Here is a 23,702-nt window from a genome sequence, read left to right on the forward strand (position 1 = left end):
AAGCTTCCACACTAGAGAATTCACAAAGAGGTCTGGAAGGGGATGAAAGAACTCAAGTTTGTACCCCTTTTAGATAATTTCCCATACCCAGCGGTCTGATGTGATCTTAGCTTACACCTCCCAGTAAGACAACAATCTCATTCCTTCCTTGGCTCATGACCAGGCACCATAAATGCTTCTTGGGGGCCACTTTGGGGCTTGATCCTGATGACTGGGGATGGTTGGCACCCCCAAATCTGTCTTAAGCCTTGGAAAGATCTCTGGACTGAAGGTCCTTGGCGAAAGCGCCAAGAGCCATGAAAATTAGTTCAACCTGACCCCCCTAGGGGCCCTTGGTCTAGAAACATAGAAACATAGAAAGATGACGGCAGAAAAGGGCCACAGCCCATCAAGTCTGCCCACTCTATTGACCCACCCCATTAAGTCTGAATGCTAATGACCTAGTTCCTTAACTCGACCCTCGTAGGGATCCCACGTGGATATCCCATTTATTCTTAAAGTCGAGCACGCTGGTGGCCTTGATCACCTGCACCGGAAGTCTGTTCCAGTGATCTACCACCCTTTCTGTGAAGAAATACTTCCTGGTGTCACCACTAAATTTTCCTCCTCTGAGTTTGAGCGGGTGCCCCCTTGTGACCGAGGGTCCCTTGGGAAAGAATATATCGTTTTCCACCTCGACACGACCCGTGACGTACTTAAATGTCTCAATCATGTCACCCCTTTCCCTGCGCTCCTCTAGGGTATAGAGCTGCAGTTTGCCCAGTCTTTCTTCGTATGAGAGACCCTTGAGCCCCGAGATCATCCTAGTGGCCATCCTCTGGACCGACTCAGCTCGAAGCACATCTTTCCGGTAATGTGGCCTCCAGAATTGCACACAGTATTCCAGATGGGGTCTCACCATGGTTCTATAGAGTGGCATAATGACTTCAGGTTTACGGCTGACGAAGCTTCTATTGATACATCCCATCATTTGCCTTGCCTTTGATGAGGCCTTCTCTACTTGTTTGGCAGCCTTCATGTCTGCACTGATGATTACCCCCAAGTCCCGTTCCTCTGAAGTCCTAGCTAGCGTTTCTCCATTCAAGGAGTATGTTCTGCATGGATTTCCTCTGCCGAGATGCATGACCTTACATTTTTTAGCGTTGAAGCCTAGCTGCCATGTCGAGGACCAGTTTTCTAACGTGATCAGATCTTGTGTCATACTATCCTGGAGGTTACTTTCATTTACTATGTTACACAGTTTGGCATCGTCGGCGAACAGTGCTACTTTACCCTGAAGCCCCCGGGTCAGGTCCCCTATGAATATGTTGAAAAGGGATGGTCCCAGGACTGAGCCCTGCGGCACTCCACTAGTCACCTCCGATGTCTCAGAGAGGGTGCCGTTGACCACCACCCTCTGAAGTCTTCCACTCAGCCAATCCCTGACCCATGCAGTTAGTTTCTCACCCAAACCCATCGATTTCATCTTGTTTAATAGTCTACGGTGTGGGACACTGTCGAAAGCTTTACTGAAATCCAAGTACACTATGTCCAGAGACTCTCCCAGGTCTAGCTTTCCTGTCACCCAATCGAAGAAGCTTATAAGATTGGATTGGCATGACCTGCCTCTGGTGAATCCATGTTGACAGGGATCCCTTAGATTCCCTTCATCCATTATCGTGTCTAATTTACCTTTAAGTAGAGTTTCCATGAGTTTACACACTATTGATGTGAGACTCACTGGTCTGTAATTCGCAGCCTCTGCTCTGCAACCCTTTTTGTGCAGAGGAACGACATTAGCTGTTTTCCAGTCCAGGGGGACTCTCCCCGTACTTAGGGAGAGATTGAAGAGCATGGCTAACGGTTCCGCCAGAACATCGCACAGCTCTCTGAGCACTCTTGGGTGCAAATTGTCCGGTCCCATGGCTTTGTTCACCTTGAGTCTTGAAAGTTCTCTGTAAACATCAGCTGGTGTGAACTCAAAATTCAGAAATGGGTCTTCCTTGCTTTCCTTTGCTTCCAGCCGTGGCCCTTGCCCTGGCGTCCTGGCGTCTACTGTCTGGTAAAGAATTTGGTTTACGATCATGCACACTGGGCATAAGATTGTCTAGCCCTTTACCAATGAGCAACTGATCATTAAAAGGCAATTTGCTTAGCGTAGCCTTAGAGGACGAATCTCCCACCCACTGTGTGATCCAAAGCATTCTATAGGTGGAAATAGAATATGGAGAACCATTACCCAAGACACTGAAGAGATCATATAGAGCATCTGCTACAAAATCCACTCTCTACATAAGAAACTATGGATATGTGTCGGCATCCGCTCCCTGGAACACGATGTAACCTTGAATGACAAGCACATGCAATGTACGCCACCACCACCGCTGCCTTCAACCTCAATGTCATGGTCTCAAATTGCATCTTAAGGACAAAGTTCAGCCTGTGGTCCTGTGTATCTTTTGACACTACTCCCTCTTCACTAGGGAGGGAGATACGCTTGGTAACCTGCGCTAGGGAGTCCGTCTTGGGCGGAATAAATAGGTGATGAAATTCAGCATCCATTGGATAAAACTTTGTCATGGCCTTTGCTAATCAAAGGGGTCCCTCTGGAACCTCTCAATGGTCTGTCAGCACCTTAATAATGCCCAGATGGGAGGGAAAGCATGTGGTCTGAGCTTTAATAATAATAATAATATTTTATTTTGTATACCGCCATACCCAGGGAGTTCAAGGCGGTTCACAACAGACAGATGAATTACATACAGTGCGATTAGAAAAAAGAAGAACATAACAAAGCAATCGAAGGGTCAAACTCGTTTACATTAACAATTTAGGTGAGGGAAGGGCCAAATACGGGGTACATACAGAGTGTGCTGTAGTAGGATACAATTAAGTTTAAGAGAGGGGGGGAACCAAGCATATTAGCTGGAAAAAAGGGGGGGGAGCAACAAACTTAGAAGGGGGCGGGCGGAAAAGTAAGGAAGAGGAGGGGGGGTGAGATGGGGGAAGGGGGGCGTTAAGGGATAGGTCTGTTGCAAAGAAGGGTTTTAATCTGTTTTCTAAGGTGGAGAAGGGGAAACGTTATGGCGGAAGAGGGGAGCGTTAGGGATTTGGTCTGTTAAAAAGTAGAGTTTTGAGCTTTTTTCTGAAAGGGGGGTATGAAGAGCAGTCAAGTATGATTTGGGCGAGCCATGAATTTAGTTTGGCCACTTGAAAAGAGAAGGTTCGTTCGAGGAATCTTTTAAGATGACACGATTTCAGTGAGGGAAAAGCGAACAAAGTTGATCTGCGGGAGCTCTTCTTATTATAGTTCAGGTTGAAGTGGGGGTAAAGATAGGCTGGTGACATACCAGATACGGTTTTGTAGCAGATGCAAGAAAACTTAAATAGAACTCTGGATTCGAATGGCAGCCAGTGCAACTTGTTGTAGAAAGGGGATATGTGTTCCCATTTCTTCAGGCCAAAGATAAGGCGGATGGCGGTATTTTGGACCAGTCTCAGCTTCCTGGTGATTTTCTTGAAGGCGCCAAGATAAATGATGTTACAGTAGTCTAGGATACTAAGAATGGAAGATTGGACCAGCAGACGAAAGGAGGTGTCATCAAAGTATTTTTTAATGGTGCGGAGTTTCCAGAGCACCGAGATGCTTTTCTTAAACACTAGGTCAGTGTGTTTCTCCAGAGTGAGATGCTTGTCTAAAGTGACTCCTAGTATTTTTAATGATTGCTCAATACAGTAGTCAAGTCCATTGATGTGTATCGTAGTTTCCTTAATTTTGTCGTTTGGGGATACTAAGAAGAGTTTAGTTTTTTCTGGGTTTAGCTTTAGTCTAAACGCTGACATCCAAAGTTCGATCTGATTTACTGCTGCTCTTAAGCAAGCACTAGATCATAAAGGCCTGTGAAAACTCTATCTTTAATTCTTGGAGAGACTCAGTAATAATCTCCAAAAGCTCAGTGGGCTTAAACAGCCTGAGCTTAGTTGGGTCCTCACCGAGATCCAGGGTTAGTCGGGACCTGACTCTCCCAGGCGTGAAGCCAAGTCCTCTAGTACTAAAGATCCAGACTGGGATAATAATCTAATCTGAAATTTATGAGTTGCACTATGCCTAAGTAGGTTCAAGGCAACTTACAATGCAATTTAAAAGAGCTACAATTTAGTACAGTACAAGGATGTTACAGAAGGTACATTACTAAACAGTTTGAGAGGTAGTACAATATAATGGAAATGAACTAGTACTGTTTGAAGAGTGATGCTACAAGATAGAAGGTGGTGGTGACATGTCCGAAGTCATATGGTTGACTGTAGGTGATTTGTAGGCTCACAGGTCAGTTTTCTGGGGTGGATATGATGTTGAAGAGATAAATCTTTAGTTTCTTTCAGAATGTGAGGTAGTTCAGTTCAGATCTGATGGTTGTACGGAAATTGTTCCATATCTTTGTGCTGATATAAGTTGTGCTGATATAAGTAAACATAGTGTTAAAAGTACATTTGTATCCGAGGCTTTTTGTTGAGGGATAGTTCAACTGAAGCTTACTAAATTTTCTGTTCAAGGTAGACCATGAAGGAGTGAATAAGGTTATGAGTGGCATGGCGGAATTTTCATGTAGAATGTGGAAGATTATACAGGAGATCTTGAAGTTTATTCGAGTAGTGACGGGTAGCCAATGTAACTGTTTGAGATAGGTAGATATTGAGTCACATTTTTTCTTTTTGAAGATAAGTCTAATTGCTGTATTTTGTATTAGTTGTAGTTTGCGGGTCAGTGTTATGTTAATGCCTGCATAGAGGGAGTTGCAGTAATCAAGCTGTGACAAAACTAGCATTTCTACAAGTATGGCGAAGTGTCTTTCGTGGAACTAGCTTCTTATGAGTCTCAGATGTCTCACAGAAAAGGTTTTCTTCCAGAGATTTGTGGTTCAAGGGATAGCGTGGAGACCAGTATGAAACCCAGTACTTTGGATGATTCTTCTATGTATATTTTAGCTCTGGATGGCAGGACAATGCTATTGGGAGCTGTTTGTAGGTTGTGAAACCAAAGGATTTTGGTTTTGCTTGCGTTCAGTTTGAGTTTGTTGATTTTGGCCCATGATTGTATTTTGTTGATGTTATCAGCGATTTTGTTTGATGCATCTGGTTGATTGTCTCTTAAGGAAATGAGAAGGAGAATGTCATCCACATATGGTAACAGGCATTCACTGTTGACAAATGTAATGCTGCCAAGACAGCACATGAATAGGTTGAACAGTATAGAGGAGAGGAGGGAACCCTGGGGTACTCCACAGAAGGCTTTCCAGTTGTTAGAGAGGACTCCATCTTTCCAGACAGGGTATTCTCTTTTTCCTAGGAAGCCGTTGAAGCAGCTACAGTCATGTGAAAAAATTAGGACACCCCATGAAATATTCAGTTATTTCTTAAGAAATGTTCACATATCGATGTCCAATCTTTCTTTTATTTATCTCTGGAAAAGAAAGTGATGTAATTGCAGATAAATAAAAAATGTTTTCCTTGATTTACTCATGAAACAAAATCTTGAAATCTAATGATCAGGGAAGCTCAGATCCGACAAGTTTTACTACAGTAGTTGCACTTTATCAAGCATCCTTCCCTCAATCATTCCATTGTCATCCGACCATTTCCCTTACAGGGATTGAGGGAAGGATCCTTGATAAAGCGCAACTAGCGAAACATGTCAGATCTGAGCTTCCCTGATCATTAGATTTAAAGACTTAAAGATAAATACTTTAATCTACTGTTCTAAGATATTTTATATATATATATATATATATATATATATAAACTTTGAAGATGGCAAGATGGCACTTGGATAAAAGAAGATTTAGGGGTCCTTTTATCAAGCTGCGGTAGGGAGTTTAACGCACGTTAAACCGCCTACCGTGCTAGCCTTCATTGAGCAGGCGTTAAGTTTTTTAGCCAGCCGTGGGGGTTAGCACGTGATGAAATGTCCGACGCACTAACCCTGCTAGCACGGCTTGATAAAAGGACCCCTTAGTGAATTAAGTGATAGTATAGACGGACCAGTGAAGATTGAACACGTTAAGCTAACTGGTATGAAAGATTTTTGAGTAGCGAGTAGTGTTACTGAGGTCCAGGTTAAGTATGTGCTAATACTATAAAGAAAGTTTAAGTTACTTTGGTACTTGAGATTAATGAGCTATATGGACTTTTGACAATTAATCTATGCAGGATTTAAAAACCGTCTTTTTAAAATATCTTTCAAGGTTTGGGCGATTGAGGCTGTTTAAATAGACATAACAGACTGTAAAGTCTTTAATCCCGACGACACATGAAATTGCGAAATGGCTGAGCTCCCGTCAGGTGAAAGCTAAGTATTTTTGTCATATTAAAGTCTGAGTACAATTAATATTCAGCATTTTATTAAAACAGGCTGCAATGGGTTTGATGTGAACTAGTAAAGATATTCATACCCCAGTAAACACCGACTGGTTGTGGGTGTTTGGGTATTTGAAGTTCACAATCTCACTCATTAGTGTATCAGTATATCTGGTTTCAATATACTTGTCTCCATGATTCATTTGATATTATTTAGTTGAGCAAGTTGTGTTCCGACATTATTGAAGTTGACATAAATCAAATCCAATCATTCTATCTGTTCTAGAATGATGTGCCTATTGTACTAGAAATGGCAGCACAGTAGAATTTTGGTGGGCTCACACTTTCCTTCATAAATGTAGTGGTTAGACTGGGAAATGTGACGGCTTACTACATCACCAGTACAAAAAGGATTGAAAGACTCTCTATTAGGCTTGCATCATTTCTTGAATATGTTTTAGATATTTATGTTTCTAATAAATTGATTATCCTTTAAGTTGGTCAACTGTGTCTCTTCCCCACTCTTTTTTCTGTTTTACTACACCACCCACCAGGTTACCAGGAACCGCTTCGGACCATTCCCTTCATGTTGGGCCAAGGTCTGCTTCAGGCCTCCTTCCTGGAATAGAAGGATGGGAGTGCTTGTGATTATGGGGTGAAGCAAAAAGATCCACTTCTAGGGTCCCCCAATGCGCAAATATTTATCATAACACAGTTATGTGACCATTCATGAGGTTGTAGGAGCCTGCATAACCTGTCTGCCAGGACATTCTGTTTCCCTTAATTGGGGTAACATAGAAACATAGATGGCAGATAAAGGCTAAATGGCCCATCTAGTCTGCCCATCCGCAGTAACCATTATCTCTTTCTCTCTCTGAGAGATCCCATGCGCCTATCTCAGGTTGATTGACAAAGTGAGACTGACATAGTAGGCCAGGCAGAATGTGTCCAAAATTCATTCCAATTGATAGCGTTAGAGTCTAGGTTAAGCTTAGAAGACCAGGAAGTTTCAATTTGGGAATTATGATTTGTAGTATATTCTTGCAATTTTTTATTTATCTTGGAAGCTTTCTTTTTATTTAAAAGAAGGTATTTAACAAAGTCAGAAAAATTCAACATATCTCTATTTAGAGACGGTATAACCTTCACAATCAAATCATGTAATTTATTGTACATAGATTTAGGTAAAGGTGATATATTGTAGGTAGAGTGTAAAGCATCAATGTTTAGTGGGATGTCCTGAAATATTAGTTGATGAATAGATCAAATGTGATTAAGTTGTCATTCTTCTTTATAAGGAGCTAGTTCAGGTAATTTGAATTTCATATTATTCCAAATAGGAAAATTATTGAGAGCAAAAATTTTAGTATTTAATAATTTGTAGAAATTGTTTATTAGAATTGCGGAGGATTTTAGAAGACGTAGAGGTTCATAATATTTGCTGTCATCCATGAAGGGAAATAGATGAATGGGAGAAGGAAATATCAACGAGTTCTCCAATGTTAATCATCTAGGAATATCGGAATTGTTTGACAAGGAGAACCATTGTACTTGGGATAATCTAAAGGCAGAATGGTAATCTTTAAAATCGGGTTTATTTATAGCCCTCCTTTAGTTTTGGGGAGTTTTAATTTTTAAAGTGCGATTCTTGGGGGTTTACCTTTCCAAAGAAACTTATTCATTAATGCATTTTTTATAAAGACTATTTGGGAAGGGAAAAGGTATCATACTTAATATGTAGTTTACTTTTAGAGCCAGTACCATTTTAATAGCTTCAGCTCTGCCCCATCAAGATAAAAATAGTGGAGACTAAGAAGATAAGATAGAAGTAGTTAATGTAATGATAAAGTTATAGTTTAGCTTCATAGTTTTGGTTATGGAAGTGCTGTACCAAATACTTAGGTTTTGGATATAACAGACAGGTTTCAAATTCTGTACATTGTAGGCCATATTCTATAAATGTTGCCATAAATTAGGTGGTGGAAAGCGCTCTACTGCCATCTAACTTAATTGGTTTAATTGGCTTTAATCAGCATGGTAATTGACCGTGTTCTTTAAAACCAATTAAAATGTCATTTAAAAAAGTAGGCGTCCACAGGCACGTCCAAAAAGGGTGCTGCAATCACATCAAGAGAGGCGTTTACTGTCGCCTAAGGTCAATGTAGGTGTGGTTTTTGCCAGAAATGACCACAGGCGCTGCTGCTAGGCACCTCTGTGGACAAGATTCATGTCAAACTTAGGCGCCGGGAATATAGGCCTTCAAAATCCTGGCTACATTACCGGTGCCTATGTTTAATGGTAACTGCAATTCTGCAAATGGCGCTGTAGCGTGACTGACACATGATCAGCGGCATTTTTTTAGGTGGCCTCCGATGTAGGCGCTGTTTGCAGAATCCAGTTCTTCATGTTTTCATGGGATACACATTTCTCAAATGACAATGAACCTTATTAAAGGAGCTCTCACTAGAGACACTGTCATAAGCATCTTCCCAAGCATACTTAAAACATTATAGCAGTAGTGAGAAAAAAAATCATTCTTACAGCATAATACTGGCAACCCGATTTTCTTCTAAAAGCAAATGGTCCATCAGGATCATTTTCTTCTTCTGTTTCTGATACTGGTGACGGAACCTAGAGATGAAATAAAAGCCCAAGTTAATGAATATGGTTGTTTACTAAGTTCCATCTCTGGATGCTTAGTAGTTGCAATATGGCTCATAATCACTTTGACTACAGGCCTGAAATAAAGATGTATCATGACACTAGACAATGAACCATATGTAATATCATTTCTTGGCACCCTACATTTTTCATCTACTAGCACAATTTGGATATAATTTGAAATATGATGGAGAAAGTGCAAACCTCTAAAGATCTAATAGGGGATCTGCATCACCTGCAAAAATAGACCTATTCAGATTCTTCATTTTAAGCAGATGCTGAAGGCAAGAATTAGATGGAAAAAGGCTACTGTAAGTGGTGTACAAGTTACTTTAAACAAATGAAAAAAACTGCAGGAATGGTGTACAAGACGCCAAGTCTTTAATGAACACACATTAAAAATGAATATAAAACAGTTTGTATCCAAAAAGGTTAGAGAACCCAGACCTGACACAGTCCATGTTTCGAAGAAACACTCCTTCCTTAGGGGTCCAAAAAAGTGTGTCATATACTGGGGAACCTTATGGATAACAACTGGAAACAGCAATGTCTTAAAAAAACAAAACAAGCAGGGTGAACTTCTTTGCAATGCGGGTACTTTCACAAACCAAATCAAGTTTAGGTAGAACTGAATGATCATACACTCTACAGTTCTACAGTATTGAAATAAGAAAGCAAGTGATAAACTGTGTTTCTTGCCTGCCCCCCTTCCCCTTGACAAAGGGTCAGACTTTATGCTGTCATTAAGGTATGAACTTGGTATTAGAATTGGCTGTCTGGATATGCTTTGGCGGTATATAAGAATAAAATTATTATTGGCGATATATAAGGGTCAGACTTTATGCTGTCATTAAGGTACGAACCTGGTATTAGAATTGGCTGTCTGGATATGCTTTGGCGGTATATAAGAATAAAACTGGCAGTATATAAGAATAAAATTATTATTATTATTATTATTATTATGCATACTTTAATGGGCCTGTTTTCTAAACTGCAGTAAGCAATTAGCATGAGTATTAATGTGAGATAGCTATTAGGGTAGACCTGTTGCCATTTTGAATGTGGGAGGCAACGAGCTGGGAGTGGACGGAGATCACTCTTGCCTTGTCCATAAAATTACCAGGGACACTCCTAGATTAGTTCTAAGTGTAGTCTGGGGAGAGGGTTGGATCTGGATCTCTATGTGGGTTATGTGCAGAGGGGATTGTTCTTGGTGAATGAGAGGACGCCAAAAATAAGTGCTCCCTGTTGGGACCCTTGAGAAAGCCTGTTTGGGCGAAAAGGGTCCCGTCGGGCATACAATTGTTGGGGCAAGCGAAAATTATACAACAATAAAGGATAAGTAAACAAGAATTCATTGGCTGTTGATTGTTTATATGGATCTGGAAGAAATTCATTTAAAAAATCTTCTTTGGATGATTTAACCCTGATGAGTGAGGGCATCTTCTGCTGTGGAGCTTTCCATTACCTCACTTTCCGTCTTCTACATCTTTGCTGTTTTAGCCCTTATTATATGCCTCTAGTGCATCTGTGCTATCTGACAAGGCATATAATGCTGGCTCTTGCCAGCATCTGCCCTGTATGGTAAATGCAGGGCAGATGCTGGCCATGTCCCTTACATTTACCACACAAGCTCTGTACTTACTGCACATTATGTTTTGGATTTAAGGTATAGTAAGTGTAAAAACGTACCATACTTTAATAAAAATTCTGTTTTCCCTATACCTTAAAAGAGGTAATCCTTGACAGAAAGATAACACAACAGAATTGTTTCTTGCATGTAAAATGCACAATGAAATTATAGAAAACAACAGAATAAAAATTGTACTGGTATGGCGACATTTCATTAACTATGATTAAAAAAAACCTCTCAGAACACAAACTCTTCATCCTAATCAACCTGTGAATGCTGTAAAATAAAATTCTGCCAGATTAGAGCAGCTGAAAGTTGTATCGTCATCAAAAGGGCTCCCTCCTGCCCATTTATCCATAAATAGAAATATGAAAATTTTGAATAGTCTTCTTCATTAGTTATATATAATTCCTAGCCTAAATAGTAATCATCCTAACACAGACAAAAAATGTCTGTATGAGCTCCCCAGATATATATATATATTCATTTAAAATATTTATATCCCGCATATCACAAAAATCTGTGGGTTACAATAAACACACAAATGCATTAAAAAACAAACACACACACATTAAAATAACAATCTACATCCAGAAATTATCAGTCAAATACAACAACTACAGCTTCTCCCTTTATAAATTACCAAAAGCTTCCTTGAAAAGATAAGCCTTCAAAGCCTTACGAAAGGAAAGAAACAAAGGAATCTGACATATCGTCCACAACCGTGGGCCTGCAACACTAAATACTTTAGAATGAATTGTGTTTTTTGCAATGAAGGCATTTCCAACAGACCGTAAGGTACGAGAGGGAACATATGGTATAATTAAAGAACCCACTGCTTCTGGCAGCAAGTGCTGATTGGCCTTAAACACTAACACTAAGATCTTAAATTGAATTCTCCATGAAACTGGACGCCAATGTAGCTTGACCAGCAAAGGAACTACATGCTCGCAGCACCTTTTTTGGAAGTCCACAAAAAAGGGCATCGCAATAAGTGGGACAACATAAAACATTGCATGACTTGCTGAAAATTTTCTGAAGAAAGCAACTTACACAGTCTCAACATCAGACGAATCTTAAAACCATCCTAACCACTGAGGCAATATGTCCCCGAAAAATTAAGGAACAGTCTAACATCTCCCTAACCAAAATTTTGATCTCGTGTTGTACTGGAATTACAACTCCATCATACTCAAAGTTCAAAGGTGCACCAAGACTCCCAGAAGATGATAACCACAAAACTTTTGTTTTTGATATATTTAATCGAAGACGATTCCTTGACATCCAATCCACCATAACATCCAAATAAGAGGACAATAGTTGAAAACCCTAAGAATAATCAACAGGCTAAACCAAAGAGTGGTACTTGTATTATGCAAATTTGGACCTCAAAGCAGCAAACAAGTCTGGTTTTCAAAGAATAACTAGGCTAAACAAATAGCTTTATTCTTAGATCATATATAGAGAGAGAAAATAAGATCTGTTCATGACCCCTGTACAATCTAATTATGCAAGTAATATATATGAGTTTTAGAACAGTTATCTCTAATTACTTTAATAGAAGCCCCATAAATCATCTTTTAATACGCATTAATGCACTTTTGTTCTGACCCAGCAATTTACTATCATTTTACCTTGCTGTCAACAGTGCTCAAGCTACCAGTATAATAGATTGACACACCTGTACATATTCATCTTCATCTGAACTGTGGAAGTCATACTGTTTTATATCGCTTTTGTTGATAACAGGTGATGGCTCAGTAGTAGCGACTTGTGCAGGTGTTATTAAAATTTCAGTTTTAGGCTTCTTTGGATATTTCTTCTTCTGACGGACAACTTCTGAAACTTCTTCCTTTACAGATAAATGGTGAGGATGCTGGGTAAGGAATAATAATACAATGTGCCGTTATATAAGTTGTAAAAATAAAATAAAAAAAAGAGCAAAAATGATCAAGCTAAATATAACTAAAGACTAGGTTCTTACCTTTGCTAATCTTCTTTCTTGTAAATCCATGCTCTTTTTCTGGACTAGTGGGTTATTTTCCTATGGTCACCAGACAGCTTGTAGGGAGCTCAGAGTCTTGAGCCCCGCCCCTCAGGACTGCCCTCCAGGAATTCAGTTTGTGACAAAACATCCAGAAACACCTGTAGAGGACAAAGGCAAAAGAGAGAGGGGCATGGGGATACTCCCCAACCAAAAAGTCTAATCTGCTCATAATATGAAACAAGAACAATTCTGAACAAATGAAACAGGTCATGAAAACTATCAGGAACCTGAACAATAAAAATAACAGTGCAATAAGGAGACACAACCTGCACTGACAGAAGGGGGTGCTGGGACCAGGGACCCCCCAAGACAAAGTGCTAAACAAATTCAGATGGATCTCTTAGAAAATTTGGTCAATAATTCAGAAATCCAGCTTACCAGTACTTGTAAAATCCAATATAGTATCCAAAGACTGGAGCTGATTTTTAAGAAGGTTTCCAGAGGTGATCTGGAAAATTATAAACTGGTGGGTCTGACATTGGTGCCAGGCAAAATGGTAGACCATTATAAAAGACAAAATGACAGAATATAAACATAAGCATGGATTAATGAGAGAAAACCAATATGGCTTTAGTCAAGGGAAATCTTGCCTCAACAATCTACTGCATTTCTTTGAAGGGGTAAATGAACATGTGGATAAAAGTAAGTCAGTTGATCGTGTATTTGGATTTTCAAAAGGCATTTGACAAAGTACCTCATGAAAGACTTCTGAGGAAATTAGTCATGGGATAGAATGTGCTGCCAAAGATGAATATTGCGGTCTCCCCGAAAACACGACAGCGCCACTACCTGCACATCGAGGAAACTGGCTGCTAACCTCTTCTGGCAATCTTCCTACAAGAAAGACAAAATCTGTGGCAAGGAAGAACAAAATGGCAAAACCCTTCTCTGAGAGCATCAGGACTCAAACAAACACCAAACCCTGGCATAGGCAGCTGACATAGTCCATTTACGAGCCTGCAGCAAGGTGGTAATAACCAAATTGGAAACCCCCTTTTTTCTCAAGCCAGGCCTTAAGACCAAAATGGGATGGGTTTTCCATGAAAACTGGACCTTGATGAAGAATGTTCAGTGCAATCAGCAGCCTCAAGGGCTCATTCGCCAATAGATAGCTCAGGTCCGCATAACACAACCTACAAGGCCAATCTGGGGCTACTAGGATCACCCACCCCTGATGGTGCCCTACTATGGAGAGGACTCTACCAATCAGCAGCCAAGGTGGAAACACATACAGGAGTATCTCCCGAAGCCAGGAGTGGGACAGAGCTTCTATCCCCTTGGACCTAGGCTTCCGTCTCTGGCTGAAAATAAGTGGCATTGCGATGTGTGGCCATCAGATCCAATCCCAAAAGACTCCACTTTTGCAATATCAGATGAAAAGCTGAAGGGGACAGTTCTCACTCTTACTGGTCCAGAGAGTTCTGGCTGAGGAAGTCTGATGCAATGTTCACTGTCCCTGCAAGGTGTGCTATGGAAAGCAGGAAAACCTTCCGCTCTGCCCATGAAAAGAGGAGTCAGGCCTCCACTAACATTCTCCTTTAATCTTCTTACCCTCTCTTCTCTCCCTTTCCCTTCCTCTTCTCTCCCCTTCCTCTCCCTCCTACCTATCCACCTCCTCTCTTTCCCTCCTCTTTCTCTCCCCTCTTACCTCTCTTTACACTCGCCTTGAGCCTGTATAGGTATGAGCAACGCACAAATAAAAGATTAGAATAGATTCTCTCGCTGCAAGTGCTTCCCTGCCTGTTGATGTCGGCTGCAGTTAAGTTTTCTGACAGCACTTGAACTGGCCCTCAATTACAAACAATTGATGGGCCAGCTTGCCTCCATCATGGTCCATTTCCCCTGAGTTGTAAGGTGCTGGTAATGAGCTCCCCAGCACAGAAGGCTGGCATCCATCGTAATCACCTCCCAAAGCGGAGATGAAAAGGGCATCCCAGTCCTGGGACTGGCCAGGCTAAGCCATCATGCCAAGCTGGCCCTGGCCTCTAAAGTCTAACAAAGTTGGACATCACAGTCCTGAGTCACTAGAAACCAGCGCAAGAACACTAAGCTCTGCAACGGCATCATGTGAGCACGTGCCCATGGGACTACCTCCAGGGTCACTGCCATTGACCTGAGTACCTGTGCATTGCCAAAGCAGGAACAACCATGTCTACTGCTGCGGCCAAATCAGCTGTTGCAGCGATCACCGTTGTCTGATTGACTGGCGCCTCAGAAATACAACCACCACACTTTTTGTCCACTGTACACTGCTTTCCACAGAGGGAACAGTGTGTAGACTCTTCAAATGCCATTGAACAAAGAGTGCTGCACAGCCGACATGTGGCCTGATGAATGAATTCTCCCATCCCCGTCGGGAAAAAAACTGCCAACAGTCCGTATGGCTGGGCTAACCTGAAGCACTCCGGGCACCCGCAGTCCATGTGACAGAGCCCTGTATTTAAGCGAGTTTTTCCCTTTTGCTTACTGTCTGTACTCACCTAGAGGAGAATCGTTGCTGCCCTTGTATGAGGGATGACCCCCTGTCTCTGCCAGAGTCTGCTCCTTTCCAAGTTGTAATTTTAATTGGGTCCTGGCTCTTAGATTAAATCCTCTGCACCCAGAATAATATTTTATTTAAGGTGAGGAAGAACCATAGAAAGGACAGGAGAGAAGAGAGGGAAAGATAGTAGGAGGGTATTGACCTGGCTCCTCCAGGTATATTCCCCATGGCACCCAATCAGCCTAACCCCCCAGGCTCAACCTAGGCAGAAAAGAACAATGGAAGGCTAAGGCCAACTCAAGCCAGGACCATGGGTAAAAGACATCCACCGTCAGCTGGAGATAAAAATACTGGGAAATCAAGGAGCCTGCCATCCAAGGTAGTGGATCACAGCTTTGGTGCTTCCTATCTCCATCTGCTGGTGGACTGATTTAACCCATGCCATCTGGATTCGTCTGCTGGTGACAGGGAAATATTGCATACAAGTACTCTTCTCTGTCAGTCTACTACGCTAACCACTGGGCTACTCTTCCACTCCATAACCCATTAATCTGTAATAATCTGGCAGGATGATAAGGAAATGAAGGTGTGGAGACCACAAGCATACAGTAAATGCAAAAAGATCCAAGAATATTTCTGAGTCAAAGGATTAGAGAAGTTCTGTGAGAAAGAATGGGACAAATGTCCAAAAGCACAGAAAACTTTTAGCTGGCTAGATCCAAGCCCAGCTTGCACACTGAGATTTACACCTGGTTTTAGTTGGTGTAAATCCTCGCACCCAAAGTTCAGTGTGAATCCTGGCACTGTGCTCTAATTTATATAGGATTCTAATCCAAGAATGTCCATTATAGAATACCATTCAGTGCCATTTTTTGTAATATATATTTTTAGGTAATCTGCTGAGAACTTGTGAAAGCTTTAGTGGCATATCAAATGTTAATAAACATAAAGGAAACGTTTGGAATGTATTACTTCTATCAGAGTATTAAAAAAATAATAACTGAAAAGCTGTTCAAAACATTTGCTCCTGCTACATTCATTATTTTCTTATTTGAACCATTTACCCACCTAAGCAAATAAATAGAAATTATGCATTAAAAATCTGCAGAAAAAAGTCAAATTTAGCTTTATATTATGTACAGGTTGTGGCAGTTTCTATTCACTTAGGACTAGAGAATGACACGGGGACCGTTTACCGTGGTAAACCGTGGTCACCGCAGTAATGGGGATATATGCAACTGGTTTACCTCAGGAATGGGGACAAGACCTTTCACCTCCCCGTGGAAGTGGTGAAAAGTCTTGCTCCTGTGGTAAAAAAATTGCACCCGTGTCAGACTTGGCATCTCCTCTCCAGTTCCTCTTGGGCCTATTTTACCTTCAGGAGCCAGCCATGCCTGAGACCAATGTGATTTGAAAATAAAATTACCAGACAACAAAAGGTAGAAAAACTATTTTATATTTTGTGATTAAAATATTTCAGATTTGAAATATATATCCTGCTAGAGCTGGTATTAGACATAACTGGGACCCGCAAAGCTCAGGCTGTGCTTCTTTAGCTTCCAGCTTGCTTAGGGCTCTCTCTGACCAGAGGGCAAGTTACACAAGTTGCACTCCCCTAACATTATTCCTGCCACGTGTGACTTAAGTATTCTGTTAGCTTGATTTTTCTATGTAGCATTCTCTAATAATTTGTTTTGTTCAGTTTTCTCAATAGTGGAGGGGATATTTGTAAAAGGGAGGGGAGACAGGGATTTTGTTGATCCTTGCTGTGTATTATTTGTGTTTATAAAATGGCAACTGTAGAGAAAATTGTCTCTTTTTATACTTTAATAAAATAAGTTCAGTATAAAATCATAACTATTTGAGGCTTGTGTGGGTGAGATCTGACAGTTTGCAGGGCAGGGACGGGGACCGAGCTTGCGGGGCGGGGACGGGAATTGAACTTGCGGGGACTGAGCTCGCTGGGACAGAGACGAGCTCACGGGGACGCGGCAGAAATGGTGATAAATTTTTTCCCCGTGTCATTCTCTACTTAGGACTTCACTGAAACAATTTGATGAGGAACTTCCTAAACTTTTGCTCACACTTGTAAGCTTAAGGAATGGGAAGATGACTGTTCCTACTGTGACTCTGAGTTATTGATTTTGGAGAGGATTCCAATCCAATGGGTTTTACAGTGAATACTGCCAACAAAAGATGGAACTTTATCTGCCTCATGCAACACATATTACGAAGCCTTACTTTCACTGTCTTCAAGATATTAAAAGAATGGGATAATGGTTTCGTTATGCATTACCAGATCTAATTTTCCTAAAGCTGTAAAGTCAGCTATGCATCTCAGTTTCTCAACCCTCTACAAAGAGATACTTGCTTACCAGTAACAAGTGCTCAGGACATAAGCAAGTTGTCCAGCTTTTGCATCCAATTAAATGGTGTGCATTTAGCAACAGTAGAATCAGACTTCTTGGGATAAAAAATAAAAATAATGGGTGGACTTTCTAAAGGCTCATGTTCACTCCAAGTAGAAGGCTAAAGCTCAGGCTCAATTCCCACTGCAGCTTCTTGTGACTCTGGGCAAATCATTTAACCTTCCACTGCCCCAAGTACAAAATAAGTACCTGTATATAATACTGTAACCACAGAAAGGTGCTATATCAAATCCCATCCCCTTCCCCCCATTTTTATTTATTTTTTTACACTCCAAACTGTTTAAATCACATTTGCCATCTGTAAGCAAATCAAGCTAATCATTAAATTTCTTGGCGTTACATCTTTCTGGGTCTTTAAGCAGAATTCAGCTGATCTGTGTTGAAATATAGGACATTTCAAATAGAGAGCTGCATAAGAATGGGAATCCTGTAGAACCGACAGAATTCTCAAGGGTATCGAAGAAATTCCACAGGATTCCCAAAGAGATTGAAGATATTATCATGGGATTCCCAAGGGAGTGTAGTCAAAATCTCCGATGACTCCATAATGATACTTGAAATATGGAGTACTCCTGACGGAATTCTGCGCACAATATTTCAAAATTCTGCAAAGTTTATTTGTAGTGTTTTGCATAAAATTCTCTTATCCTGAGGCCTGAAATTTCTTCCAGCCTTTTCCTCTCAGTTTCCTCTCTCAATCCAACAGCAGTTCTGTCTCCCTTAAAATCCCACCATGCTCTCACTTGAACTCTGAATCCCCTCCTTGGACCCCATAGTCTGGCATATCTCTCCCTCTCTCCACTGGCCAAGAACCTCATCCTCCCTTCCCATCCCCTTTTTGGTCTCTTTGTCTTTCTACCATCCCTCCCCACCCCCACTTGCAGAGCCAGCATATATGTCCCATCACCCCACCCACCACCTCTTTCGCTTACACCCTGAATCCCTTCCCTACTCCCCATGATCTGGCATCTCTCTCTCCCTCTCTCTACAGTCAAGCATCTCTTCCATCTCACCCCCATTTCTGGCCTGGGTTTCCTTCTCACCCTCTTTCTACTCTACTTACTGGACCAGCATCAATGCCCCCTCCTCTTCCCCCACTTGCAGTGCAGCATCCATTTACCCTCTTCTTTCCTCCCTCTGCAGGTCTAGCATACATGTCCCTTCCTCTCCCCCCCCCCCCCACTTGCAGTCCAGGATCCATGTCCCCATATCTCCTCACCTCCATAGGCTTAGCATTCATGTTCCTTCCTTCCCTCCCAAACTATGGCCCAACATACATGTCCACGTCCCTTTCCCTACTTGGGTCTGTCCTTTCTCTGACCAATTGCTCCCCCCCCCCCACCCGGGTGAGTTTAGACATACCTGTGATCCTCCCAGAGCAGCAGCAGCCAGCTGGCAGCACTGTGAAAGCCAGCCCTGCCCGAACCTTCTCTCTGCCTAGTCATTTTATCTACAGGAAGTGATGTGGCAGAAGGAAGACTATGGTGAGTCCGGCCGTAAGCAGCCCATTCACAGCACTGCCTCTGCCCACTGGCTGCCACCACTGCTGCTTCTTTAGGAGGCCTGCAGGTATGCCTGATCTCACAGGTGGGGGATCGATTGGAGGGAAGAAAGGAGAGAGGCCAGATCCATACAGGGGCAAAGGAGGGAGAGAGAAAGGGGACAAGGGCAGAATGGAAGGTTTGCGCAGAATTCTGCACAGTATGTGCAAAATTCTACGCAGATGGGGAATTTTGTGCAAATTCTGCACTGCGCAGTTGCGCAGAATTCCACTAGGAGTAACGGAGGTAAGTGAAGCAACAGAATAAGGCTTAGAACCTATGGAGTCAGTCAGTCAGAACACTAGAATGAGGGAATGAGGCCTGGAATGCCCCCCAGAGGCAACTGTAACACTCATTGTTTGACTAGTGAATACCAGCCAAAATACAACAGAAGGCTGTTGGGGTTAGAAGAAAACAAAGGACTGTGAGCAAATAATGTCAACTTCTTCAGGTAAGGGTAGAGATGGAGGAGAATAATTGTGGGGATGGAATGGACCTTAGCAACTACAGGTGGGTTAGATTCCATTGGGGATGGATGGGAATGAGTAAAATTTCTGTCCTCGTGCAACTCTCTAATTTCAAATATAATACTGTTTCGCACACTGCTCATCAAAGAGGTGGCCTCAATATGTTTTGGCATGCTTTTAATTATTTTCTGGTAACCAATTATGATTCCTTAAGGACAAGTGCAAAATTTTCAAGTTACCAGGTAAACAGATTATAGATTTGCCTTACTTACAGTATTTGCTTTTGGAAAATCTTTATCTTGAAGCTTAACATTAGCCAATTCTTAATCTTGTGTATATTAAGACCTAGGAAACATACCCAACTAATCAGATCTGTATTCTAAACAAAGACAATATAAACTAGCTTCATATTCAGTCTGCTGAATTGTTGAAATAAAGACAAAGTTCTGTTATTTCAAAAAGTGAGCTATCTTACCTTGACTTTACATTCTAGGATTTTGTGGTGGTTTCCATTATGGAGAGATGCTGGAGCAGAGTATACCTCTTTTTCAGGTCTCTGGACCTTCACTTCATTAAGGATTTCACCTCCAAAATCTCCCAAATGATACCTAGAATATAAGTCATTTAGTTGCAGCATTAGACATTGTTAATTCTAATATTATTTTCTAATTTATCTAATGATTTCAATTACAATAAGTTTTATGTCCTATTATCATCCTGTTTTTACTATGTGGCAAATAAAATGTATAAAAAGTGATTTAAATTAGAATATGGAAAAGATATAAGAACAAAACAATTATCTACAGACATTATGAATTTAAATCAGGACACCGTTGTGATAAATATAATGAATGATTACAATATGCAGTAAAGAGTGGACAAAAAAGTGGAAATAAATTTTTTTTAACAATCTTAATAAAGATTTATCTCAAAAAAGAAAAGCACACTGGGGTCCTTTACTAAGGCACGCTAGCTGTTTTAGCTCATGCTAAACTTGTCCATAGATTATAATGGAAGTGTTAGCGTTTAGCATGTGCTAAAACGGCTAGCATGCCTTAGTAAAAGGACCCCAGTATGCCTAAAATTTATGGGGAAAGTAGTCTAGGCCTCCCTACCTGACCATCTCAGAAGTTGATGAAATTTTTACTGGAAGTACAATAGCACATGCAATATGTGCAAAGTCTTAGAGCAGGATTTCGACTTCTTCCAAAGTTAGGGGCCTCATTATTTGGGTCACTTTTTTTTGTTCCATGGAAGATAGCGAAAAAATGTGAACTTTTGATTCAGGCTTTGGAAAGGATAGTTGCTCAACCACGCTAAAAGTCAAATTTCTAGTACAACTTTTTACACTGAATTCAAATATACCACTCAGATCATTGATGCATGCTTTGGTGTATCACTGGGGGACCACAAAGTTGATGAAAATGTTTGTCGTGGGATGCACAGACAAATATTTGACGCAACATAACTCCTGAGCAGAAAGCACAAAAGGGCTCAGATTTTAGGAAATGGAAGAGATTACGACCAGTTACTGGCCATAAAATTTTAGGCACATTATGGGGCTTTTTTTAAGATAAATCTTACTATTAAGATTGTTGAAAAAAAAATTATGCAAATTTTACCTATATTTAGGGCTCTTTTTACAAAGCCACGTTAGTGGTTTTATCGCACGCACTGGATTAGCGTGCGCTAGCCGGAAATCTACTGCCTGTTCAAAAGGAGGCGGCAGCAGCTAGTGCTATTCCACGCACTAAGGCCCTAGCGCGGCTTTGTAAAAGGAGCCCTTAATGTCATATATCACAATTGTACATCTTCCAATCTCTTTCTTTCTTGCACCAAAACTCACCAAGCCACATTTTTGACCCACTATTCCTAATAGCTTAAAATATGACTGAAAGTACAATAAGGTTTCAACCTGCGTTTAATGTTAAAATATGTTGGAAATGTAGACAGGCACTGGAATAATGAGAGAAACTTTGAATGCCCGTTGAGGTTGTCATTGCAGCTTCAAAAACCATAAAAATATGTTCTTCTGAAACCCACAAAGTATCATTTTTAATTGGCCAATGAATTGATTGAGCAAGGCCTTGCGTATTCAAAAAGTTAATTAAGGCATCATTGTGCTCAGAGGAAATTTCAGAGATATTTCCAATCCATCAATAATTGTCATCCATACAAGCAACATATTAGCTGGACTGCAGGTTGACAAGTTGAATAAATGAAGGAGGATTATCAGCTGTAGTGTTCATTTTGATGGGCCATTTACAAGAGTATGTGTAAGCAGTGGATGTCGTAACCTCAGTTAGCATGGCAAGCCCAACACGCTTAACTGCACCATGCAATTTCACACCTGTAGCTCATTTGCATATTACACTATAGGATACCAAAGATGCCCTTCTTCATCACTGCATATAATATGCATGTGAATGCATGCATTTGAGACCAAAGCAAGGTAGGGTCAAATATGAAACAGAATGACTTCTGTAGCAAAAAAGATGCTCTTTCAAGTGATATAAAAAACTGGATGATGTACAATTGAGATATGTGTTACACCCAGAAAATGATCAAAATACTTAAGAATTCAATAACTGATTAAATCTTCATTAAAAATCTTCATTTCCTAAAATAGGATATAATCTATTGTGTTTTATATATGAGTGCTCAGTTTCAAACATCATTCAAACACAGCAGTGTTATGAAGCAATGATGTTATATCCAGGCATCATCGCACCCTCCTACCTACCTACCTCACAGTTAACTAGAAAAAAAAGAGGCTGTTAATCTGAAGCTAAAATGTGGTTTCCAGCAGCGCTCGTCTCTCCACATTTTAGCTTAATCGCTAATCTTCCTCCTGATAAAGCAGCCCACATGAAACACGATTGGTGTAGAGGAAGTAATAGTGCAGATTGATTTTTTTGTATTGGGATTTATTTATTTAAGAGCACAGCTAACTCTTTTGGAGCACATTTTGAATAAAAACACTGGAAATGACACAATTTGAGTTCAAACCAGCATTGTTGCATATACTTGAACACTCCTAGCTCTGCGCACCCCAGACTACAGGAAGATCTGGAACTTAATGTTTGAGCTAAGTACCTCCTTAACATGATTATTATTTGAAAATATTATTTTTCAGATTAACAGCCTCTTTTTTTTCTAGTTAACTGTGAGGTAGGTAGGTAGGAGGGTGCGATGATGCCTGGATATAACATCATTGCTTCATAACACTGCTGTGTTTGAATGATGTTTGAAACTGTGCACTCACATAAATAAAACACAATAGATTATATCCTATTTTAGGAAAGTTTTTTTATGAAGATTTAATCAGTTATTGAATTCTTAAGTATTTTGATTGTTTTTTGTGAATTCATATTACATTTATTTTTTCTCCCAAAAATTTGTTTTGTTTTTGACACCCAGAAAATGGCTAAAATTTGTATAAGGCACTAATATCATTTCTTTGTGTAATTATATCTTTACTTCCAAAAGGCTGCAAAGCCTCTTAATGCAAAATCCGGTGTGCATGCCATGTGCCATGTCTCCTGGTACAGTTATAACTTGAATTAAAATACAGGTCAGGAGCAATGAGGAGTCAAAGTAGACATTATATTTCTTTTATAACATTTTTTGCCTACTTTGCTGGCTCATAAAAGAGGAGGTAAACTAATGTTTACATTCCAAATTTTGCACAGGAAGTTAGTACCAGGGATTGTATTAATTCACAAAATCTCAATTCTCTTAGAGGCTCTGTGGGCTGTAGTGGCTGGACAAAGTTGCTATTTTGTGTTATACAGAGCACAGTATTCCGAGAGTGACCTACATTTGACAGCCTCTAGGTCTCAAACCAATAGAGATCCAGCTGAAAAATTTTATATGGTTTCATTTGAGGTACAGGAAACATCCACACAAAATTTTATTCAATTTGGAGGAGATCGAGTGGGGATGATTTTCAATATTGGATCACTTGACATATGCTTTTTATTCCAAGATAAAAACAAAGGCAGCAATTTTCAGACTGTCCACTTTGGAGCAAAGTTTATAAGTACCTTTACCTATAGATAATTCAAAACGTTTTAGAGACAAAGTACACATACTTGTTGCAGGTACAG

General features: G+C 40.6%; 1 protein-coding gene across 5 annotated transcripts in view; it reads right to left on the bottom strand.

Moving 5' to 3' along the window:
* Positions 1–23,702, bottom strand: part of EPC2 (enhancer of polycomb homolog 2) — a 265,601-nt gene that overhangs the window by 39,584 nt on the left and 202,315 nt on the right. For all 5 annotated transcript variants that reach the window (XM_033945362.1, XM_033945363.1, XM_033945365.1 and 2 more), the window contains 3 exons: positions 20,069–20,201; positions 12,309–12,503; positions 8,875–8,964 (listed from right to left, as the gene is read on the bottom strand). In XM_033945362.1, the coding sequence (XP_033801253.1) occupies positions 8,875–8,964; positions 12,309–12,503; positions 20,069–20,201 (418 nt within the window). The remainder of the gene's footprint in view (positions 1–8,874; positions 8,965–12,308; positions 12,504–20,068; positions 20,202–23,702) is intronic.

The sequence above is a fragment of the Geotrypetes seraphini genome, chromosome 5 (genome assembly GCF_902459505.1).
Source record: "Geotrypetes seraphini chromosome 5, aGeoSer1.1, whole genome shotgun sequence".
Lineage (NCBI taxonomy): Eukaryota > Metazoa > Chordata > Amphibia > Gymnophiona > Dermophiidae > Geotrypetes > Geotrypetes seraphini.